This window comes from Trichosurus vulpecula, chromosome 5, assembly GCF_011100635.1.
Source record: "Trichosurus vulpecula isolate mTriVul1 chromosome 5, mTriVul1.pri, whole genome shotgun sequence".
In the NCBI taxonomy this organism is placed as follows: Eukaryota; Metazoa; Chordata; class Mammalia; order Diprotodontia; family Phalangeridae; genus Trichosurus; species Trichosurus vulpecula.
In genome coordinates, this window is record NC_050577.1 from 160,412,085 (window position 1) to 160,438,086 (window position 26,002).

Sequence of the window (26,002 nt, forward strand, 5' to 3'; positions counted from 1 at the left end):
AGTCTGTTGGAAATGCTATGGAATTATCAGCTGCATTTTGTTATTCTGAGAGTCCAAAATACAAACAAAAAAGTTGTGAAAAATGAAACGCAAAAGGGATATTAAGCAAGTTCTACATTTTCTCATCTAATTTCTGCTACTCCCCTATTTTTTCTTAAATTAAGCCTCACTTTCATCACATTGTTTGATTGTGATGAGAAAATATGGTTATTAACTGTACTCAAATACCAACATTTATGCATATGATTTCGCCTAAATGCAACATATTCAACATTTTAGAATTTTGTTATTAGTTTACTTTCCTTCTATTCATTACTACATGTAGAGGACAGAGACTCATTTTTGAGGAGGAGAGGAAAGGAACTGTGATTTCATTAGCATGGGAATCTCCTAGAGTGGAAACTATGATAAGCAGATCAGAAACTAAATCTGTAATAATTAGAGAGATTCAGGGGGGAAACTGAGATTTTAAAGTGACTTGGCCATGATCACAAAGTAACATGTGTCCAAGTTAGGACTTGAACCTTAGACTGGACATCAAAGTCATTCCTCTTTTCACTAGGTCATACTGCCTTTTATCAGGTCCTCTATGACTGCTAACTGGTGTTATTAATTCTTAACAAGGTTTATTGATACTAAGGGTTTTCATTATCTTATTTCAAAATAGTAAGGATACCCTGTCATTACATTCATAAATCTAAGATCTAGTTCATGGGGTCTTTCTATGGTATCTTTTTATTGTTTTACCTAGAACTCAGTCAGTTAACAAGCATTCATTAAGTACTTACTGTGTTTCAGTCAATATACTATGGGTTGTGGGGAATATAAAGGTAAAAATAAAAATAAAGCCCCAAACCATCCCTGCCTTTAAGGAGCTTATATTCCAATATATATATATATATATGGAATATATATATATATATATATATATATATATATATATATATATATATATATATATATATATATATATATATATATATATATATATATATATGGACATACAGTGGAGGGAGTTTTAAATGAAGCCAGGGAATCCCAAGGTCACAGGGATAACAAGGGACAGAACCAGGATTTGAACCTAGGTCCTCTGATTCCCCATCTAGGACTTTTCCCACTGCACTATACTGCTTCAGGCATGGTTTCAGTTAAATAAACAACTTTGCATTTCTGATAGCAACGTTAGGATTTTGAGAAATATTTCAGAAGCCAAAAGATGCAGTGGATATAGGGCAGGTCTCAGGGTAGAGACCACTGGAATTGAGGTCCTCCTGCCTTTGACGCATCTTGACCATGTGACTCTAGGGCATTTTTTTGGCCTCTCAGTACCCTGAAAAGTTACCAATCTTTGATGGTAGAGGGAGTTTCCTACATTGATGATGGATTCACAGGTCTTGATAAAACATTTTTAGAAGTATGTATTTCAGGGGCATAGGTGGCGCAGTAAGTAGAGCAAGGAGTCAGGAGGACCTGAGTTCAAATTCAGCCTCAGACACTTGACACACTTACTAGCTGTGTGACCCACGGCAAGTCACTTTAACCGCAATTGCCCTGCCTCCCCCCTCCAAGAAAAAGTATATATTTCTTACGATTCTCTCTGACTATTATCCTTTGGTGACTTTCTTATCCACCAGCTCCTAAGAGAAATGCCAACTACATGGAAAAGGTTTTCCTGATTTCCACCCTTCCTTCCTATGCCATCAAGTTTTCTGAAGAGTACTTTAAAATATTTTATTTGGACTTCCCTTGATTTGTGTATTTTATTTTTCTTATGATTCTAAATCAGTCGTCCATTCCTTAATTATTTTTCAGCTCTCAACTTTTTTTTTTTAGTTTTATAGACTAAAATAGCCCGTAGTGATATGGAAAAAATGGTTTGTCTACATTAAGAAAGGGCATAGATCATATTTTTTCTCAAGTGTGTTTTGTTAGATTGCCTATAAGAAATATTCCCTATCAAAAGTTGATACCAGCAATAAGAATATTATTTTCATTTCTAGGCTTCATACATTTTTTTTCTGACAGACTAAACTTTATTTCAGCTGAGATAGGCTGAAGCTCACTCTTTTCTTTTGGTAAAAGGTTGAACATGGAAAATAAGTCTAGGAAAGATGAGGTAAAGGAAATTAATGTTTTGGTAAGGTTGGCCTGTTTGAGAAAAAAGTACATTTGTAGGTCACACGAAAATGATTAGTAGTTTGAGAGTTAAAAGACCCCATAGTTTAGTTTTATTGTGTATTTTTTTTCCAACAGAATATACAAGGGAGAGTATGTGCTTTTTGTCTGAAGGTGAAGTCTGAATTAAGTGAAAACAAACAAAAGAAAAACTGCTAAATTTTGTTTCAGCAAAATAGACATTAAAAGCTATTTCAAACCATCATGCTCTTTTGCTTCTAATTTCAATTGAGAAGGGCACTCTCTGAACATAATTTCATTTCTTAGGTTCCTGATTCCATAGATAAACTTTATGCTATCATAACAGCAACCAGTATATATACATACATACATACACACACACACACACATATATATACACACACACACACATATACATATACATACTCATTTAGCGTCCAAGGCCATCTTATGGCAGTAATCTGCAATAAAGGGGACAGGGCAGAGTAACTGCCAGAAAATACAACACAAATGCCATAAGAGGATTGTGTCCTTGTTTCCTGTCTCAAAGCCTGTGAAATTTAAGAGGGCATTTTTTTTTATTATTGAATGTTCACTCAGTTCCTATAATACTCAACGGCTTATGTAACCGTAAAATAAGGATTATGAAGGACTTTGTCTCCAGGGTACTGAAACACGCAACTAACTGGTTTAAAATATTAAGCCACAGACATGACGAGAAAATCAAGAGGTCTGACAGTCACAAAAAGCAAATAAATTCCAACTTATTTCTAAAGTGTTTAATTTGATACTCCTGTTTAACTTATAGTTTCCATAAGTGCTAAGTCTATATTATCATTTCATCCTTTCTTACTTTTTTATCCCTTATTACATATATCTAGGGAACAACTGTCAAAGTATTTGTGTATTATTGTATTTTCATAATTAGAGGTTAGGGTAAAAAAGTCCACAGACCTGATTTTGTCTAACTAATTAGTTCATCTGAATCCAAATATTAAATTCCCCTTCTCTATAAGCTTCAGAGCATCCATCTACTTAGCAACCCTAAGTAGAAGGCAGTTTGAATTCAGGTACATCTTTTTCAAGCCCCAGAATACAACCACAATCCTCAAAAAACAAAGGAGACAAAAACAAGACGGCAAGCAGACTAGAAGACAAAATGTTTTCTAGCTTGTTCACAGATACCTTTATGGTAGGAAGCAGATTAAGAAACGAAGACCAACAAAACAACAGTGAACATAATGCCTCTCTCTTAGGACTTTGAAAACCCTTTCTGATAAGATGATTTTCTAATTTTTTTTGCTATTCTCTGAAAATTACAACAGCTGACAATGTAGCTTAGAAGAATAGGCCTAGAGTAATGATTTGGGACTAAGAAGAGATCCATATTGCTTAAAGTATGATTTATAAAACATTTTAAATTCCACTGCACCAATTTTGTTTTCTGCTTAGTGGGAAGGAAACTATTAAAATATATCTGGAATATGCCAACTTTTTTGTTGCAAAGGAGAGGAACTGATTTAGGGAAATTAAAATATAATATGCCAAAGTAAATGTTCATTGCCCTGAAGACCACTCAAAAAGAACCCTCTCAGATAGTTTTGAGGGTCTGGCAGTTGTGATGTTTATGCAGTATATTCTTATTCCACAAAAGTCATTCATTGTATGCATGAATGTATAAACATCATGTCTCCAATTTTATTCCAGAATGGTATTTAATTTCGGGTAGTTTATGATTCCCAGTCCCTTGGTTCTATCGGATACGTGACTGTGTCCTCAATCTTAAAGCAGTCCTGGTTTCTGCACCCTGTCAGATGTAACCTCTGTGCTAATTTGGGAAAATCAGTTCTCACATTTTGTGCTGAGAGACTGATAACTGAATTCCCAAAGGAATTACACATTTTCAGAGATGAAGTACAGAGCTGTGGACAATGGCTGTGTTTTCCCGTAGTGTAAATTCTTCAGACTCAGCTGTCATCATGCAGGTCTGCGGTACAAAAGCAGCTTCAAGTTGATGACTCGGCTTTATTTCCCTAAGGCCATACAAATGAAATGGGTCCTTTTTTATTCTTTTCAATATCTATACCTATTACAATCAGGCCTTATTTCTCAAGGATACTGAAAATCTTCATGACCTTTGGAGGTCACGTTAGCCCAAAGTCTGCTTCTTATGTGTGTATGTGTGTGTGTGCGCGCATGCGCGTGTGTGTGCATACACACTTAAATATATAAATATGAATGTGTATATATATATATATATATATTTTCCTTCCATGCTAATAACACTAATTGTGGATGACATAGCATTTACTGTTTCTCCATAAATACTATTATTAGGACATCTTGAATGGAGGCAGAATTATGTTGACAAGTTATGAATCACAGTTACTTCAGTGAAACTATCACTGAATTAAGTGAAGTGCCAGTGTTAAAGGTCTAAGTTCAAGGGAAGGGCAACATATGCAAAGACTTGCACTCTGGGCTTGAAGATTATGGAACCTGGACTCATGGCCCTATTGCATTTTCTATGTGACCTTATCGGTAACGGTGCATAAGTAAAAATGCACCCAGCTATGCCTCACTATCTAATTCAGTCATATTATACAGACATAATTCATAATGAAAAACACTCATGAAATCTAAATGGAAACAAATATAAACATACACTTTTCCTTTTTTTTGATGGGTGCTTAAAAATATTTCTAACCTTTCTTAGGCTTAATTGCTTTGCATATTTTGCTCTTTTTAAAATTTCTGTATTCTATTATATGTTACTTTACACTAAACCATTGCTCAGTCTGATGTAAAGGACCTAACGTGAGGAATTAGGAAATCTCATTTCTAGTCCCAGCTCTGACAGGATCTATGGGACCTTTGGGAATGTGTATTTTCTGCACTTCAGCTTTCTGGGGGAAAGTCAGGGAGGCAGGACATGGAATGCTGCGTATGAAGGACAGCAGGTAAGACAGCTCATATAGCATATAATGAGCATAATCGAGAGTAATGCCTGTAAAGGCAGGCTGGGGCCAGATTGGGAAGGCTTTAAATGCCAGAAAATTTGTATTTTATCCTAAAAATCAAGAGAGAGCCATTGGAACAAGTTTATTCTTTATGTTTAATATCTGGTCATATTCCTTAAATTACCATAGAGCAGGAGCAATATCCTCACTCCCCCTAGGCAAATCAGGCTAGATTTTTTTTGGAGGGGGGAAGGCAGGGCAATTGGGGTTATATGACCTGCCCAAGGTCACACAGCTAGTACGTGTGTCAAGAGTCTGAGGACAGATTTGAACTCAGATTCTCCTGACTCCAGGGCCGGTGCTCTACTTACTGTGCCACCTAGCTGCCCCTCAGTTTTTTTTTCTTTTTTTCCTTAAAAGGAATTGATCTTTTTTTGACACTAGGCTTGCACAGGGGAATAAAGTCAGATTGCTAACAACACTTCTTCATCACTTGAGTACAAAACAAACACAAGAAGCTCCAGAAGGACTTGGAGGATTAGCAGGTGGCTTGTGGTAGGTAAATCAGGCAAAGAAGCATTGCTGGGCTCGAGGTGTCATCAAGGCCTAACCTTTCTCTTGCTATAGCTGAATAAATTTATTTTTGTCAACTGATAAATGACCAACAAATGTCTCATTTTGTTCCAACATCAGAGAACTGGCCTAAGTCAGGCCCAGTCCAGAATATACCTTATTTTTCCTTTTTTGGTTTTTCTTCTAAGCTCTGATTTTTCTTTCTTTCCATGGAGAAAACCTTTTTTTTATTTTTGCTCAGCTTACTCATACTTTCTAATCGTGAAACCACCACCAATAATGTTCATTATTGAATATTCAAAGACATTGGCATCAAGGGCCATATGCAATTTTAAATTAATCCATCTTTTTGATCTGGATTGTTGAATTTTAAAAATGTCAGACCAAAGTTTCCATGTTCTTATTGCATATTTTACTTACCATTTAGCCACCTGGAATCATGCTGCTCTGTCCTAATTGGATGGTGGTGCCCAAGAGTTCGGAAAATGGCAAAGTCTCGTCCCATAAAGTCAGCTGCAGTTCCAGAGTATAATTCTCCATCTGTGGAGTGAGAGAATATAACACTGAATATATCCTTAACGTTGTTCTTATAAGCAAATATTTTCAAACTGATACTGCTCATGGGAGTAAAAAAGAAGGTAATCTTTCACAAAATTCATTATGCTTGGTTAATTTTTCCCTATACCAAATCCGTAGTTTTTAAATCTTTCAACAAATTTTCATCCATGTTTTATTGTTGCATTTGCCTGTGGCACTTAATAACTAACAAAGCTATACAGTAAAATGTCACTAAGCATAACTGGAATGAATCTGAATTAGTAAAAATGATAGATTGGAGAATATGTCTAAAAAAATTATATTTCATTACTTCCAAATAACAGAAAAGTAACATGAACTAAAATAATATTGGCATATAAGCAGTGCTTCTAGATTTGCACAGATTAATAAGTATAGTTTTTAATTAACATATTGTTCTTATTTACATGGAAAGGCAGAATGGCAAAGTAGATAGAGGTAGCCTGGAAACCAAGAACACCCGGCTCCAACTACTGTTTCTGACACTGTTTCTGTATGACTTGGGGAAGTGCTCTAACTAGTGCTCCAGGAAACTGGGAGATCATCAGTTGTACAGAGTGTGTGAAACTGTCTTGGTCAAGGGAGTTTCCTCAGCTTGGATTTCTGTGTACCAGTAAAATCACAGATCAGGTCCCTCTTCCTATTCTCTCCCTCTTTTTCCTTTTCTTCATCTTTCCCTTTCTCTTTCTATCCATATATGTGAATTTGAATACACACAGATACATATGTATGTATATACATATATATGCTTTTGAAATAATTTTGTTACTCAAAGCTTTAATTAAAGTAAATATTTGCCCTAAAATCTCAAAATTTTAACTTTAACAAATAATTTTATATACAAATATGAAAGTTATGATTCATTTAAACCTATGTCATCTATGAGGGACTCTAAATTAATGAGGACAAAATTTTATTCTTCCTTTGTCCAAAGTTTTGGCATGACTCTTTTCCCTAAATTTCTCAGTACATATGATAAGTCCTCTGTCTTGATATAACAGAAGATAGTATTGTCTCTCTTTTTTGGGCAATTAATAAGTATTTAGTGGATTGATTGGACTGAGTGCAATAAAACAAGCATTTCCAAAACATAATTTAAAAAAGATAACTGCAAATGCAACTGCAAATCTATGATATACAACTTGCTATTCCTTTTAAATATATAATAAAATTATCATGTAAACTTCTTTTTTTGCCCTTTTCCCTCTCCCCTGCCCTAGAGTTGGCTACCATTAGACACAAATATGTATACATATATGTAAAATCACTCTATACATACTTTTGTTTATCAGTTCTTTCTACCAGATACCAGTCTAAAAATAAGCCAGTTTCAGAACAAGGAATCTCTTAGAATTTAAGATAATTCTTTTTTTTTTTTCCAGGTGGTATCCCTGTTTTTTTTTCTTTATATTCTTAACACCTGATATAGTGTCTTACTATAAGCACATAAAAAGTGTATGTTGAATTGAAAAAAAAAGTAGCATTAGCACAAATATAATGTAACTGGAAAGAACAGTAAGATACAATCAAAATTAAATTCTGAAAAATTAAAATGACCAAGTTTGGCTCCAAAGAAGAGATATTAGAAGACACCTCATTCCACCATCCTGAGAAGTTGAAATAATTCTTGTATTTATCAACATCATTGCTGAAAATTCTAGGCTAGGTTCGGGGAAGAGCCACAAACAACAAATGTTTGTTGAAGAGATAAACAAGTGAATGGAAATTAGGTACCCAAAGTTCAGATGATTTTGGGCTATTCCTATTCAGAAAATATACTGCTACCTATCAGTAGACTGTTTAAGAAACAAATAGATTCACCTGTTCTACTATTATTATATTGAAACATAAAGTGTTGTGGAATGTTTGTAAGTGATGTGCTTATTAGATTTTTTTCTTAATTAAGAGGATAAAGATTATCCATAATTATTATTATATTTTAATAATTCTTAAATAATTATACTATTTATTATTCTATTAAATCTACAGAAATCTACAGAAAATGATATAGATATGAACTTAATTGAGGAAACATTACACATCTGATTTCTTTTATGATCATATTTACTTCCCTATCCTTAACTTACACAGAAATTATTCCTAATATGCTAGAAATATTCCCAGATTTCCAACCCAAAGCATTTCTGTTTCTGGGAAATGGACCTTATAATCTATCTGGATCACATTAGCTTGGAGGAATCTATACAGAATTAGAGAAATGCCAGTGAGAGCAGTTTTTCCATCTCTGCATATCCCTGTCCTGAGAATAAAAAGACTTCATCTTGGAAAAATATGCATAATGGACTTACATTTTGTTGGATAATTGTGCAAAAAGTATCTATAATAATGTAGGCACTTCAAAATATAAAACCAAAAAGCCACAGCAATAATATCAATATTAAAAAAAATAAACCACCCATCAAGTTCAAATTTCTGAGCAGATTTCAATGGTAACATACTATAAAATAGTATCCTGAAAGACCACCAGGCAAAGAATCCTGTGTTAAAAGTCCACAGATGTTATAAAGAGACTCACCAATTGGTTTCAAAGGAAACTATACAGTCAAATATTTCATCTTGTGGATATTAAACCACTGTTTATATTACTACAATGTTCCTTCCTATTGGTTGCTATTTTATGCATCCTTCCTTTAAAAGGAACTGGCTATCTACATACAAAAAAAAGGATGTTGTGGATTTTTAAAATTTACCTAACAGATTTTTCTTGATCTATTTGAATATGAACCTGTATTTTAAACATGTGCTTTAGAAAGTCATGGGCTTTAGGACTTGGGAAGGTAGTGTGACCCTCATGTACAGCTAGATTGGGGTGTGTGCATTTGCATTTGCTTTGTGGTCCTCAATCTCGTGAAGTTCTTAGGGAATCCCTTGGGGAAGCTCAGCTTGGTAGCCCATTATCCTGGGCATTTTGTTTATTTTATCAGAGGATCTCTAGGAGAGGTTCAACTCCTTGGCCCATGTAGCTTGTGATGGTTATGACCGAGGGGACCCAGAGTAGGGTGGCTGGGATCCCTGTATTGTGACTGATGAATCCTTGATGTGATTTTTAGCTAGATGGAACCATGGATCCCAGCCAGTAAATGCTGAGATAGAATGTAAGCTATTCAGTTTGGATTTAGTCCTTGTATCTAGTGCCAGTGCAGAAAGTAGGTGCTTAATTAATGCTTATTCCATTGGATTGGAAACAAATCTCCAATCTTCATGCTGTTTCTTTAAAAAAATCATATTTATACACCCATAGCAAAGGACATGCTCTGTCCTTTTACCCCTGAAAAATGAAAAGATAAAGTTATTAATCATAGAGATTGTGAAGCACATGGTAGTCAAAGACACGAGAAAAGTTGAAAAAGATCACAGAAAAGTTAAAAAATAGATATACACAACAGATTTAAGTATGACTAGCAGGAGATAGAATTCTAAGTGAAAGTAGGGAGCATGTCCTTATTTAACAGTTTGTCTTCTCTGTCATTCACTTTATATTTTTAGGTAAATAATAATAAATAGTATTATGTAAAATATACTTAGCAGAGCTAGAAACTTGCAGTCTTGCAAAATGTTCAGATGCTTCTCTTAACTAATTTTTAATCTCATTTTGTTGTTGTCCCTTCCCAATCAATACAACTCAAGAAGATAACAAGGCTGAGCTTAATTCCTCCTTTGACAAAACAGAGGGTGATTCAGAGAACGATCAGGTTTTGGTCTATTGGTTTGATTTAAAACTTTGGAAATGTTAACAAGCTAAGTAAATGACTTACATACTAAGGGAAAGATGGAGTGTAGCTTTCATTCCATAATAATGCTCCTTTAGGAAGGTGTTTATGTGTGGTGGTGAAGGGCAAGGCCAATAACAGAATTGTTCTTACTGCTCTCAGGGGTGCATCATTCCACTGTTGACCTTCAATTATATTCAATAAATGCTCAATTTTCCCAGTTCTTGGCTTTGCTTTCCTACTTAGGTTTCTGGCAGTGGAGGGATGTGTGTGTGTGTGTGTGTGTGTGTGTGTGTGTGTGAAAGATTGTGTGTACATGCACACATTTTGGAGGGTACAAGGAGAGTCAGGAGGGTTACTTGCTGGCAGGGATTCCACTCAGGAATATGATTCCTTCAGAGTCAGGGTGGTCTCCTTATTTTTGTACTGCATTCAAACTTCCAATCTGCCTTCCTCAAAATAATCCTGGGAGGTGTCTAATGTAAATGTTATTATTTCTGTTTACAAAAGAAGAAACTGAGGCACAGAGGAATTAAATGATTGACTTAAGGTCACACAGAGTGTGAGTGCTAAATCCAGGCCTCAGATTCTGATCTTTTGAACTCATAGCCAAGTTTTCCTTCTACAACAACACAGTCTTTCTGTAAGCATGGGTAATGATGTCACAGCCATCTAGTTAGCAGAATATTCCACTGTTGTAATCCCATTAACCAGAATTTTGATTCTATCTTCTCAAGTGCTTTATATTACAAAGCAAAAAAGCCTATGAGATAGGTTTAGCCATTGTAACAATGCATAGATAACATATTTTTATCTCTTTAGGATGACCAGAAATACTTAAAGGGTAGTGCCATTTGGGTTTTAAAGAAATGATTGAAACTTGATTAAGCATTTGGTGATTTTAACTAATTTCATTTATAAGTATTTTTGTTAATGGTAGTCCAGTCATGAATAGAAATATCTGTTCTATTCACATGAAATAGAATCATATTTTAAGTGTGATGTGTTATAAGAATTATTTTATATTTGTGCATAGATGCCAAATAGTTACCCATTATTCATCTGATTTTGACCTTCTGTATATGTGTACGTATATATACATATATACACATTTATATGCACACACAAATACACTAACATATACTAATATACACATACACACATGCATACAAGCTGTTCCAAAAATCTTAGTTTAGTTTTAAGCACTAATATTTGGGAACATCCTTCTGTGTGTGTGTGTGGGGGGGATGTATATATGTGTGTGGAGTGACCAGGAGAAGTTAAAATAATTTTTAAAAGATCTTAGTTCATTAACTTAGGGCAAAGGAAATGGTATGTGGGGAAAAACCAGTTGCAGATACTCTGTCCAGTAACAGACTTTTACCTCATCACTACAGAAAACCCTCTGTGGAGAGTCTGGTATAACAAAAACAAATAAGTGGGCCCAAAATAAATTGGTGCTGACACACATACCAAACTTGAAATACCATATACTAACTGTCAGAAGAAGGAAGTTACCATTTGAATACAACTCCATTTTTTTCTCACTGTAAGCTGAGTCTCCAAGGGAAGTTCCCCTTACTGAACTAAACAAAGAAGACAGTTCAATGAACTCTAAGAGCATTTTCAGCATGTTTGAGATACCAAGGCACATATTAAACAAAGGTCACATGTATTCTGGATTTTCTTTACACAACTCAAAATAAAATAAAAATGTGGCTTAGATCAGTTAGGGTGTTGGATTACCATTCCTTAAATGGGTGAGGTGAGGGAAAATAGAGGACAAAGAAAACATATACTGCTGATGTTTCAAAATTAGCATTGCAGGTGAAAAATGTTAGACTGATGCAGACAAAAAAAAAAATAAATACACCTATGGCCAGTACCCATTTTATAGTAAATTCCACTTAGAGTGTAACATAATAGTTAAAAGGGGGTGGAGTATGTAGATAAAAAAATGAGATATATTCCTCATGTATGAAAAAATATATATATATATAGTGAATGAATATATATGTGTATATATTATATGCATACACATAGATGTATACATACATACATACATACATATTTTTATGATTTACTTATCCATTCCCTACCTGGATCAAGGAAAGGACTCAGCTAACGAATAAAAATTGAGTTTCCATACCATTCTAGTATTCTATTACTTTCTTTATTCCACATCCTATATGCTCCAATTAAATTAAACTACTGTAGAAGGCCTGGATTGAAGCCTTTTACCTCCAATCCCACGGAGGGCTGAGCCCGCATCCAGACCACTTCCAAGGCAACTGGTGGCTCAGTGTTAAATGCTTCATACTCTACGGTGGCTACTCAATGCCATTATTGGACCCTGAACATGAACACAATCTTTAAAAGAGAGTGAACTACCCTCTCCCTCTTTCTCTTTCTTCCTGTCTGGCCAGAGTCTAGTATTCTTTAAGCATGTACATTAGGAGGATGTACTCCAATCGAACCCTTCTATTCTTTTGTTCATGCCATCCCATAAACTTGGAACGTCTTCTCCTTCCCACGTTTCGCAAGCAGAATTTCTATCCATTCAGTAAAGCCCAGCTCAAAAGCCAACTCTTACATGAAGCCTTCTATGATTCCCCACTGGGAATGACTTTTCTCCCTAGATCTCACACAATACTCTGTTTTGCATCTCTCGAATGCACAAATTATGTATTATTATGTAGTGATTATTTGTGTTTTTGTTGTAATTGCCATTAGACTGTAAGCTCCAGGAGAGAAGGCTCTTAATTCCCTTTAGCACCCAAGAGTGATGTACCCATTGTAGGCATTAGCAAATGTTTTTGAATGAATGAAATTTTAGCTAACAATCGTCAGTGTTTTACAATTGATTTCAATGCTGTATCTCACATAGACAATATTTCTAAATGATCAGCCCAAAGAAAGGAAGAAAGGAAGGAAAAAGGAAATGAAGAAGCAGAAGCAGAAGAAGAAGAAGATGAAGAAGAAGAAGAAGAAGAAGAAGAAGAAGAAGAAGAAGAAGAAGAAGAAGAAGAAGAAGAAGAAGAAGAAGAAGAAGAAGAAGAAGAAAAGTGCTTAAGTCAGTTGTTCAATTTATTGTATAGATGTGAAGTGATTGTTAACTATACTCTGTTTTGCTTCTTGAAAGTATAGTTGCATTCTCTTCGCAGCTGGGATTTATTCAGAGCAGGGTAGCAATTGCTACCTTTAATGAACAAGTTTTAAAGAAAATAATGAAAAATGCTTGCAGGTGGGTACAATAAGAAACATGTTTCTAAAAATACTGGAACAATTTAATAATGAAGAAATGAGAAATGTTCCTTTATAATACTGAACTTTATCAAGAGAGACTTGGAAAATGAAGGACACGTGACACATGTTTGAGATTTGATTTAGTGGACACATAACTTAACCCCAGAATAAGAACTAGTCATAGTCATTAAGGAACCTGGGATACTCTGGGGAGAGTGAATCAATTAACACTGATATTTGGGAAAATCATGTTCTCTTTTACCTTTGGAGAAAACTGAAAATAGTTTAGTGATTGTGTTGGTGAAGAATTGTAGTTAGACTATTTCAAAGGGTAATTTGGAACTTGCTTTGTGGACAGTGCCATATAACCAGCACTTTGGGTACTCTTCTAGAAAGGGACAACATCTTCACTCCCCTAAAAACTTTACCTTTTGCACTGGTCTCAGGACAATTTGCACAGAATGCTTCATGAAGGTAGCCTGTACTCAGTAGAAATGAAAACCCCTTCTTTTTCAGGGACAACTAAATGCTGCCCATATGAAGACTTGCACATAAGTTTCTATAGTATCCATCTATAAAAGAGACTCCTTTAAGCTACTGAGCATTATTTTTACTGCTGCCCAAGAGTGATTGCCAAAAATAAGCCAACTAGGAGGATTAAATGTACCAGGAGAGGAAGAATTTACAGTATACTTATAAAAAAAAAAAGAAAATCACTACAACAAAGGGAGTTGCAACACTTGAATTAAAAAGGAGTTGTGAGCATGTTCAACAATTTTACCAGCTTGGTGTAGATTTTTCCTAGCCGTCCATCTGATTGAGAGATAATTTTTATTCTACTTTAAATAAGACCATAGAGTTAGATCTGGAAGGAAATTTAGAGACTATCTCATTGAATCCCCTCATTTTATAGATGAGGACCAGAAAAATCAAGTGACTTGTCTATGGTTGCACATGTAGTTAGTAAAAGAGGCGAGATTTTAACTCAGTTGTTTTTTCCTGTTAGTGAAGCATATTAAAATATATTTCATTAGTATTTATTTAAAGCCCTCCTTTAGACTCTGACTGACTAGTGTTCTTAAGACAGACTCCCTTCCTTTAACACCTTGAAATTTTAGTACTTACTTTTTTGCTTCTTCCATATTACTACAGATTTTCCAAGATAATTTTCAAAGGAAGCCAAAATCATGAAGTTTAAAATTCTGTGTTGACTTTGTGTGTTTCCATACCATATGCACATCATCATGCCTATTTGTCAACATCCTCTGTCAACTTCATAAGAAAGCTCATGATCCAATAAAGCCCCATGGAGAAGCACATGAAAGATTCAAGTTGCTTGAGGCACTAATTTGTATACCATCTTATTTTAGGAATAAACTTTCCCCCTTTTTTGTACATTTTGAATAAATGTAGGCTACAAGTTTGAACAAGGTAAGACTCCTCCCCTTTGGCTGACTATGTTTTAAAATTTTTATTGTGTGCCCTCAAGGAAGTCATTTGAGTGTAATCATTAGGCCTGCTGTGAATAGGAAAATTATAAGTTTGCTCTGTTTGCTGCATTCCTCCTTGACTAACCTTCTGCTAAACTGCAGCAAAAATGGAGCCAAACTGATTATTAAAGGAAGCCCTAAAATTGCATGTATTTGAGGAGTAATGGAGAAGATAGCTTATGTTGAAGCAGTTTTATTTATCATAGGAGATGGATCAGTGAATTCTAGAAAGCATATCTTAATACTTGTTTAAGGTGCCAATCAGTGGAACTACGGCTAGGATCATTTGTTTTCAGTCAAAAGGTGAATTGTAAAAGACAAAAGAATGGGGAAAAATCATTTTTGTGAATTCTTTACAATTTAGAGGAAAAACAGATTTTACTTTTCTTTTGAAGTATTTTGCTTAAGGTTTTTATGCTTACTATCATGTTATCATTTTTAAATTAATTTTTCGTAAAATAGTTCATTTTATCAATGAGGAAGTAAAGAATTTTCAGGTCATTTTGCAAAGCTTACCTAACAAGTTTTAGGCAGGAACAGAATTAGAATCCAGAATCCTTTATGTTTTAATCTGTTTGCAATGCCCACAGATAGAATTATAAAAAAAAAACCGGTCAGATCACGAATTTGGGGATGGAACCAGGCCTTGGGGTAGAAAAAATTGGAACTCCTACCATAGCCCAACCAAGATCACATCTGTCTCCTTCCTTTCTCTCTCCAACCCTGACTATATCTCTTCTCCCAATGGATAGGTTGGCAGATTGAAAAACATAAAGAATGGAAGAAGAGAGAATTGAAGAGGAAGATGTCAAAGATGCTGTAGAAGTTTTTCACTTGAAATAAGGGAGAAGAAGTAGTCACAAATCAATACAAGAATTATCAGGCTGTTTTCTTTTGTTCACTTTAAGATTGGTCAAACAGGTTAGTGCAACTGTTATCTACTGATTCTAGATAACTCTCAAAGGCATGACCTGCTGTGCAAACCAATTACTCTGATTGGTTTGATCAAAAACTATGATAAGGATGATGATTCTTGAGGCTATTCTTCTGACAGGTATGCTATGCAAATTGAGCCTCATTTCTATATGATTTGCTAAAACTCACTGTGTAATTGCCTTTCTTAGTTTCATATAATCAAGAATCAAAATCTGAAGTACTATCTCAGTGCAAAAAAATCCTTAAAGTATTCATAACAACATGTAGAGATATGGGAAAATTTTTTTAGGTATTGATAAATCATTTCAAAGTCAAGTAAAAGGCTTTAAGCTTAATAGCCTCTAACAGTAAAAGCAAGATTTAGTGTTTTAGCTCTATTTCCAAAACATTTAAACAGATCACACTTGACATCCTCCTGAAAAGATTTCAAGATAAAAAATGTATAACCTTGGTAAAGGAAAAAAAAGAACAAGCAACCTGGTAGTGATCTACAGAAAAGGTTTTTCTCATTTATTGTTGACTACGCACCTATTAAAAGAGATGCTGTCAGCAGTTTGGGGTCATATGGACTCTTTCCACGGCCATTTTCAAAATGTGAATCCTCCAGCTTAAAAATGTTGTCCTGTTGGTGAAAAAAGGATCATATTTATTTAAGGGAAGGAGTATTTCTCATGTCAGTTCAAATATTCTTTAAGAGAGGATGAGAATTTGTGTCCAGATGCAAGGGTGATGATATTTGTGAATTCTGCATATTTAGAACACTAAATTAGAAATAACTCTACCTAAAGCCAATAGCTTTCTATATTGGGGGGGAAGGTTCTCTTCATTAGCATGACTATACAGATATGCAGACTTGAAAATCTGTGTTAACAAAAAAAATACATATGCATAATTTCTATTTAGCTCTGCAATTTTGATGAGAGAAAAGGCAGAACATAAAAATTCAAGAGATGCTTTACTTGATTGCTTGCATACATCATTCACCTCCTTCACCAGCTTATATTGTGCAAGGCCATACATAGGCATTTTGTACTAATGGAACCCCATAAATAGTTATTATGCACATAAAATGTAAGTAACTGGAGGAGGGGACTTCCAGCTGGGGTCTGGACTTTTCTAAATATTTCTTGCTCCTCAATACTCCAATGTGTTTACGATCCTAATGTTGTAACATATAGTAGTCTGGTTCTACGTAAGTATAAACTCTTTTCCATTGAGTATTAGTTTGGGATTATAGTATGGGTGGTCAGATCATCTTAGATTTTAGCTATGAAAAGGACCTTAGAGACCATCTAATCTAATCTTGTCATTTTCCAGATAAGGAATCTGAGACCTAGAGAGGTTAAGTGATTGTCCAAGGTCACACATGCAGAAATAGCAGAGTCAGGACCGAACATGTCTACTGACTCCTTGTTCCTTGATACTAAACAAAATCATGCATTAAGTGAACCAAAAAGGAGTGATATTACGGAGTGATCAATAAGTGAAAATAAAGAATGTACCAACTGATCTTTTATGGCCCACCACTTTTGTGTTATAGAGCCCTAAACTTATCAAATAAACCTCATTCTCCCTTTTATGGAAGGAAGTTGACAATCCATTGTCTCCAATATGAAGGAAAGATAATTTTATGTCCCTTACTCCCTTTCTTATACTTTCCCTCAATGATGCTTAATGGTTACATTAACCATAGGCCCACTTTAGTAGCTGGGACAAAGAGCATCTTGGCCTGATGCTCTCATGGCTCTCTATTACATGGAAACATACATTTCTGTAGGCAAGATAAAAGAATGGTGTAGCTCCTCTCCACCTTGGGAATTATTTGCCAAGGGTACCATCAATAAGCTTAGAAGACTATCTACTCAATGTGGCAAACGTCAAATTTTAGAAGCTCTTGGCTTATTACCGAGGACTTCCCTTGAGTCTTTATGGTCTAGAGACTTTATAAGTCCTCTGATACCAAATTCTGCAAACTGGCTAGAATGAGGTATAGATGAGAACTTGACCCAGCTTAATAATTTCACGCATAAGAACTAAAGCATAGATCTTAAGATTCAAGGTTAACTTTAAGGGTTATATCACCTTGATTAGATAGATATACATATACCATAATGACTGAACCTTGTAGAGGATAAGTTTAAAGATATGACTAATAATTACATTCTTTCTGAGGACATCTTAGTTATCTTTATCCTAATTTCTCATCATTTTGAATCCACTAAACATTAGAATGTGAGCTCCTTGTTCTGTCTTTCTTTGTATCTCCAACTCTCACCACAGTGCCTGGCATATAGTACGGGCTTAATAAATGCTACTTGGTTCACTGACAATATATAAACAATTGATTCAATTTAATAAACCTTTATTAAATGCCTACTATATGTAAGGCACTGTGCTTGGTAATGGGGATACAAAGATTGATACTATACAGCCTCTGCTCTTAAGGAGCTTACAATCTAATAGGGAGGATAGTCAGATAAATATCATAGAAGAAGATAAGGACAATGGAGAGCTCCAGGCAAAGTGCTAGCATAAATCTAAGGGCTGAGAGAGATCACTTTGACATGAGGTGACAGGAGGATCAGAGAAAGTTTGATGGAGAAGGGAAAGGACCAAAGTGTATTAAATGGTGGTAGAGGAGAGGGGAAAAACGAGAACTATTTTGCATTTATATAAGAGGCTTTGAAACTTAATGTCTATGTGGGGAGAAAAGGGTAAAAATAATTCCAACATTATTAGCTTAGCTAAATGGAAGGATAGTGGTTCCATCAGCTCTAAATGACTAGTTAAGTAGAGGGATAGAGTGTGGAGGGAAGAGAGTTCAGCTGTGGATACATATAGTTTGAGATGTCAGCAAGTCATACAATTGAAAATCTACCACAAGTCATCAAAATATACTACTGAAACTCTGCAGAGATTGTTGTGAGTAGAGAGGTAGATTTGGGGTCATCTGAATAAAGGATGATATTACCACATCAGACGGCTTAGGAAGAATAGAGAATAGTGACTAGGACAGAACCTTGGACGATACTCTCTCTCTCTCTCTCTCTCTCTCTCTCTCTCTCTCTCTCTCTCTCTCTCTCTCTCTCTCTCTCTCTCTCTCTTTCTCACACACACACACACACACACACACACACACACACACACTGTAAGTATATCTAAAGAGTGTGAATAAGAAGAGTAATGGAGACACAGAAGATGTGATGATGGAGAAAGACATGGGGAAAGCCATGAGAGGAACCTAAAGGAGCATAGGGTATCAAGAAGGAGGGAAGGATTAAATATTGCGGAGTTATCAAGGAGGATAGGAACAAGGTGGGGAAAAGGTGCTGGATTTCAGAAGATCATTAATGGTCTGGAAAGAGCTGTTTCAAGAGAGTGGAGGGAACAGAAGCCAAATTGCAAAGGGTTTAATAATGATTGAGCAGTGAGATATTAATGATTACTTTATGGAAACTTGCATTTCACACAAGGTCTAGAGGAATTATCCAAATTATTCCTCATGGGTTAGGCTAAAGTAGAGAGGAGGCAAGTCCCTAAAATATCTCAGTTATTAAGCCTATCCAGGTCATAGCTACTAGATTCTTTTCCATTTACATTAGGGGGTCTACATTTAGCAATTAGTTAAGTTTCTCAAGATTTTTCAGATGTGTACTGGACATAAAGCCTTAAATGTTTCTATACTGAAAATTCATGTGGAAAATAGAACATGTACTAAGAAAAGTGAAGCTTTATTATTGCAAAATCAATATGAGAAAAATGTATCCTTGAAATATCTAAAATTAACCAAATTGTTGACACTATTTTAAATGCTTTTCCATCTTCTACAACAATCCCAACAAAATTTTAGTGAAATTATGCATGCACTCAGATTCCAAAAAGTTGCCATGAAAATGTAATGAAGGCCAGAGATACAGCAACACCTTCAATTAAAAAGATTATTGGCATAGCATACAGAAAAACGCACAAGGATCTTCTTAAGTTGTACAGAAAATGTGGCCAGATTTGCTAAAGCAAAAGGAGTGAAATAGTTTTGTAACAATAAGAAAAACTCTACCCTGCCATTATATCCTTATGTCTCCTGAATAACTTCATGATCACTCTGAATGACTGCATTATAAGGAGCAGAAGGAAAAATGAGAGACCATCCAAGGAATTGCATCTACTATGGTGAAATGGGACTTGAGATCATTTTATAAGAGGATTGGTTCAAGGAAATGGGGTGATTTAGCCTAGAGAACAGATAGCTGTAAATCACTACTGATTAGAGAAATCCAACTCTGAGGTAGCACTTCACACTTAACAGATTGACTAATATGACAAAAAAGGAAAATGATGTATGTTGAAGGGTATGTGGGAAAACTGGGAAAATACTGCACTGTTGGTAAAGTTGTGAACTGATCCATCCATTCTGGAGAACACTTTGGAACTATGCCCAAATGGCTATAAAACTCTGCATACCCTTTGATCCAACAATACCATTTCTAGGTCTAATATCCCAAAGACAAGAAAAAAAGGGGTGGGAGGAAAGACCTATTTGTACAAAAATATTTATAGCAGCTTTTTTGTGGTGGCTAAGAATTGGAAATCAAAGAGATATTCATCAATTCAGGAATGGCTAAATAAGCTACGGTATACTATTGCAATGGAATATTATTGTTCTATAAGAAATGACAAACAGGATGATTTCAGAAAAACCTGGAAAGACTTACATGAACTGATGCCAAGTGAAGTGAACAGAACCAGATCATTGTACACAGTAACAATAATACTGTTCAATGAAGAAATGTGAATGACTTAGCTATTCTCAGCAATACAATGATTCAAGGTAATCCCAAAGGACTAATGATGAAGCATACTATCCACCTCCAGAGAAAGAACTAATATTATTTGAACACAGACTGAAGCATGCTATTTTTCACTTTCTTTCACTCACTTTCTTTTATTCATGTCTTCTTGTACAAAAATGACTAATATGGAAATGTTTTATATGATTGCACGTGTATAACCTATATGTTTGTTTACCATCCCAGGGAGAAGGGAGTGGGGAAGGGGAGGGATAGAATTTGGAACTCAAAACTTTAAAGAAATGTTAAATATATATGTATACACACACACACACACACACACACACTTATATTTTAAAGACATGACTTAAAAAGAACACATGTACATGAGAAAGAAGGACCCTTTGTAGACAACTGATGGTGAGGTAAGCACAACAGTGGCCCAAGATGAGAAGCATGGATAAGATGTGCTCTTTGTAAGGAATACATCACACAGCTCAGATCAGAGATCCCTTTAAACACTGAAGTATATAACATATTTGATACTATTATTCTGTTGTGCCATTTTTAGGTTCAATGGTCTTTTTAAAAATCTTGATGCATTTCTGAATCAATTAAGGTGATTTTTTTAAAAGGCATCAGTGATTTCAAGTCAAGATACTAAAGGACTAACACAGAACCAGAGAAATCTAGAAACCATGTTGTTTGTTCTCCTGCTTCCATAAAGGACTAATATACTTTACAAGGAACATGGTTGTTATTTTAAAAGACTCTAGGGAGGGTGATACTTGAACATTTTCAAGCAGCTTATGCATTCTAAATAAAATTGGTTCAGTGTTAGTTTTCATGATCTTTTTGAGTTCCTATACCTTGCATATTGCAGTAATTTGGAGTGGAGTTAACCCAAAACAGTTTTATATCAATAAAAGACTTTTGTGGAAGGTCTACTTGTCCCTTGACATTTTTAGTAACAGACAAAGCAACATTTTTTTGTGGTATGTTTGTGGAAGTGGATGACCATAGTCAGTTTAAAAGAACTCTCTGGTGTACCCTTTGTAATCAGTGTAGACCCTGTTTTACAATGGCTGATTCAGGACACATTAATGAATTTAATGTTAATAAGATTGATTCCTGAGATACATTCCATCTTAAAGTCAACAAAATAGAGGTCCCTGAACAGTCTTGCTTTGCCCTTGACAAATTATAGGGCCCTAAAATGGCATAATAAGATCACTTCCCATTCTATTTCACCTGATAATGAAACATTTGATAAACTCTTGGAAATTCTGAAAGCATACTTTTCATCCAAGTCATTAGTTATAGTTTAGAGATTTGAATTTCACAAATGAAATCAAGAGCCTGGTAAGGGCATTGCTAATTGTTTGAGTTGTCATCATTATTACCATTGTTATCATTTGAATAGCACCTACTCTGTGCCAGGAACTGTACTAAGTGCTTTACAGTTATTATCTCCAATTTCAAAACTATAATCTCAAGGATTTCTCAGGAGAAATTATGAGATTGCCCTCTATATTCAGATCATGTCAAAAGGCTCAATACTTTTTGACAGTCAGAATTGACATTTTAATTGCCCATAAAAGAAGATATAAAGGACTGTCAGAAACTTTCTCAGAGAGAAATGACTGCCATATGTCAATACAATTAGTTTCTAATACAACGATCTCCATAAAATATTTAAAAACAAATAATTTTTGCAAACAGGTCAGGAGGAAAAAAAGATTTCTCTACAATGTCTGAGGAAGAGTTTAGATAGAAATCTCCCTTAGGGTGCAGAATTTACATGTATAACACATGGCACAGAGCTTCTTAAGACTCCTGGCTCACACGTTTCAGGTTCACTAAGTTTGTCTCTTTGACTCATTTCCCCGACCTGGAGTTGCTCCAGGAAAAGTCTCTAAATATATTCTGTGTATAGCATATGTCTAGCTGCCTAAATTGGGCAAAAGGGAATTCAGATACCACACAAGTTCTAAAGGTAGCGTAGACAAATCAAGTAAAGGAGAACATTTTACCCCACCAAAAATGTGGAATATCTAAGGAACATATAAGAACCCATAAGTAGCAACATAAAGCATGTAGAGTACTGAAATAGCCCATCAGCTGAAGGCAACTTGATACAATGGAAGGAGTGCTAGATTTAGAATCAGTGGATATGAATTCAAATGTTGGCCTCACCACTTACTGTGTGATCTTGAATAAATCATTTAACCTTTCCTAGTTTCACTTAATTATCTGTAAAAGGAAAGGGTTGGACTAAATGGTTTCTAAGGTTCTTTTCCGTTTTTAACCTGTGACCCTATAATCAACCCTGCCCATACATACATGTGATGATGAGAATAATAATAAATAGGATAACAATAATAATACCTAATACATATAGGGTGCTTTGTAGTTTAAGCTTTACAAAGTTCTTTACTTAGAACTTTACATATTTTTCCTAATTTGTGATAACACAATAGAGCACAGAAAGGCCAACTTAAGTATGTTAATCACATTCATCATAATAATGCTCAGTTGTAATACAAATCATTTGGCCTCTGACATTCTCCTGGGATGGGAAGTAAAAGTGACAGCTATAATAATAATAGTAATAATAATATTAATAATGATAATAGGCTAGCATTTATATAGTTCTTTAAGGTTTTTAAAATCCTTTTCAAATGTTACTTCATATGATCTTCATGACAACTGTGTATGTGGGGGGGGGCGGAGGAAGTGATATTAGTATCTATATTTTACAGAGTAAGAAACTAAGGCTGAAAGAGGTGACAACAGAGTTAAAAAGTATCTGAGGCCACTTTGAACTCTGATCCTTATGGCTCTAGGTCTGACACTCTATATACTGTGCCACCTAGCTACCTTCATGGCTACTCACCATTAGATCAGTAAGAAAAATTTAGGGCACAAGATGGAGGAGTAAAGGCATGGACTTGCTTGAGCACTCCCAAATTCCCCTCCAAACAATGTTAAAATAATGCTTTGAAGCATATGCTGAAGTGGCAGAGCCAACAAACGGATGGGGTGAAACAATTTTCCAGTCCAAGACAACTTGGAAGGTTGGCTGGAAAGGACTGTCTCACAGGGGTAAGAGTGGAGCACAGTTCAGCATGAGACCATGCCAGCACAGGCCAGGCCAGCAAGCCAGCAGCACATCTTGGCAGCAACTGCATTTGCAGTGGGATGCTTCCTGATTTCACAGCCCACGGATGGCAAGGGAGCCAGACAGCCGGTCAGAAGGAGATTACAGGGGAACACTTTGCTGGCATTGGGAGGAGGACACTGTTGCATTGCCCATATGCTGTTCTGGGTCACAGTCCCAGAAGAAGGAAGAGCACCAGCAGGAATGAGGACCTTGATCACAATTCCAATAGTGTTTGTGGTCTCTCACAAATAAAAGCACAGGCCAGAAGAGCATCAACCACACCTCTCCTTAGATCATACCTCTTTGGAAGAACAGAAAATCCCCAAAGTAGCTCTGAACACAGAAATAAGAAAAACCTTACCTTGGGACAGTCCCCCCTCTATTCCCACCCTCCCCATCCCAGCAGAGCTCAATTTAACATAAAGTTAAGTCAAGAAATAAGATGGAAAAATGAGCAAACAACAAAAAAGAACATGACTATAGATAGTTACTATGTGGACAAGGAAGATCAAAACAGAGACTAAGAAGAAGACATCAAAATCAAAGCAGCTACATGCAAAACCTCAAAGAAAAATATGAATTGGTCTCAGGTCCTAGAAGAGTTCAAAAATGATTTTAAAAATCAAATAATAGAGATAGAGGAAAAACTGGGAAAAGAAATGAGAGTGATACAAGAAAATCATGAAGAAAGGGTCAACAGCTTGGTACAGGTGGCATACACACACGTGCATGCACACATACACACACACAGATACACACCTGAAGAAATAACACCTTAAAAATCAGAATAGGTCAAATGATAAAAAAAGGTACAAAGGAGAAGAATAACTTAAAATGCAGAATTAAACAGATGAAAAAGATGTACAAAAATTCACTGAAGAGAACTCATCAAGAACAAATCTTTAAAATAATCAATAATTTCACTAAAGAGAATAACAACAATAAGAAAACATACCAAAATTTATGGGATGAAGCCAAAGAAATACTTAGGGGTAAGTCTCTAAATACTTACATAAGTAAAACAGAGAAAGAGAAGATGAATGAATTGGGCATAAAACTAAAAAAAATTTTTGACAGACAAGTTAAAAGCTGACAGTTAAACACCAAATTGGAAATCCCACAAATTAAAGGAGAAATTAGAAAAACTGAAAGAGAGCCATTAATAAATAAAACTGAGTTGATTTTATTAAAAAAAACTAATAAAATAAATTTGCTAATTTAATTTTAAAAAAGAAGAAAATCAATTTACCAGTATCAAAAACAAAAAAGGGTGAGTTTATCAACAATGAATAGTAATTAAATCAATTATTAGGAGCTATTTTTCCCAATTGCATGGCAATAAATCTAACAATCTATATTTACAAAAATATAAATTTTCCAGATTGTTGTTGTTTGTCCTGTATTCTTGAAGAGAACCATGACATCAGGAAAGTGATGCCATGACTTGCAAGTGAATTGGATTTAAGTGAGGGAGGGCTGTACAAAGTCACCAGCCTCACTAAAATACTTAAATAACCCTATCCTAGAAAAAGATATTGAACAAGCCATCAGTGAACTGCCTAAGAAAACATCCCCCAGCACCAGATGGATTCAAAAGTAAATTCTACCAAACATTTAAAGGACAATTAATTCCAATACCATATAAACTATCTGAAAAAAATAAGGAAAAATTCCTTTTAAAATATAAATATGGTGTTGATATTTAAATCAGGAAGAGCAAAAACAGAGAAGGAAAACTAAAGACCAATTTCCCTAATGAATATTTGGTGCAACAATTTTAAATAAAATATTAGCAAGGTGATTACAGCAATATATTAAAAAGATCATATACTATGGCTAGATGGGATTTATACCAGGAAATGTAGGGCTAGTTCAATATTAGGAAGACTAACAGCACAATTGACCACATCAATAAGAAAAAGAACAAAAATCATATGATTATTTCAATAGATACAAAAAAAGCTTTTGACAAAATGCAACACTTATTCCTTTCAAGAGCATTAGAAAGCAAAGTGATAAATAGAGCTTTCTTTAAAATGTTAAGCTATATCTATATAAATTTATCATTAAGCATTATCTGTAGGGGGAATAAGTTAGAAGCCTTCTCCATAAGATCAGGGGTGAAGCAAGGATGCTTATTATCACCTCTCTTATTTGATATTGTATTAAAAATGTTAGCTATAGCAATAAGAGATGAAAAAGAAACAGGAGGAATCTGAATAGGCATTGTGGAAACAAAACTATCACTTTTTACTGATGATATGATAGTATACTTGGAGAATCTTAGAGAAGCAACTAAAAACTAATAGAAGTAATTGACAACTTTAGCAAAGTTGCAGGACATGTAAAATAAACCCACAAAATCATCAGCATTTCTATATACTACCAACAAAGTTCTGCAAGA

General features: G+C 35.0%; 1 protein-coding gene across 1 annotated transcript in view; it reads right to left on the bottom strand.

The window, feature by feature from the left end:
- SEMA3A (semaphorin 3A) overlaps nucleotides 1-26,002 on the bottom strand; it is a 299,829-nt gene that overhangs the window by 93,007 nt on the left and 180,820 nt on the right. The window contains exons 5-6 of the mRNA XM_036761139.1: nucleotides 16,177-16,270; nucleotides 6,090-6,209 (exon numbers count right to left, since the gene is read on the bottom strand). Coding sequence (XP_036617034.1) covers nucleotides 6,090-6,209; nucleotides 16,177-16,270 — 214 coding nt within the window. The remainder of the gene's footprint in view (nucleotides 1-6,089; nucleotides 6,210-16,176; nucleotides 16,271-26,002) is intronic.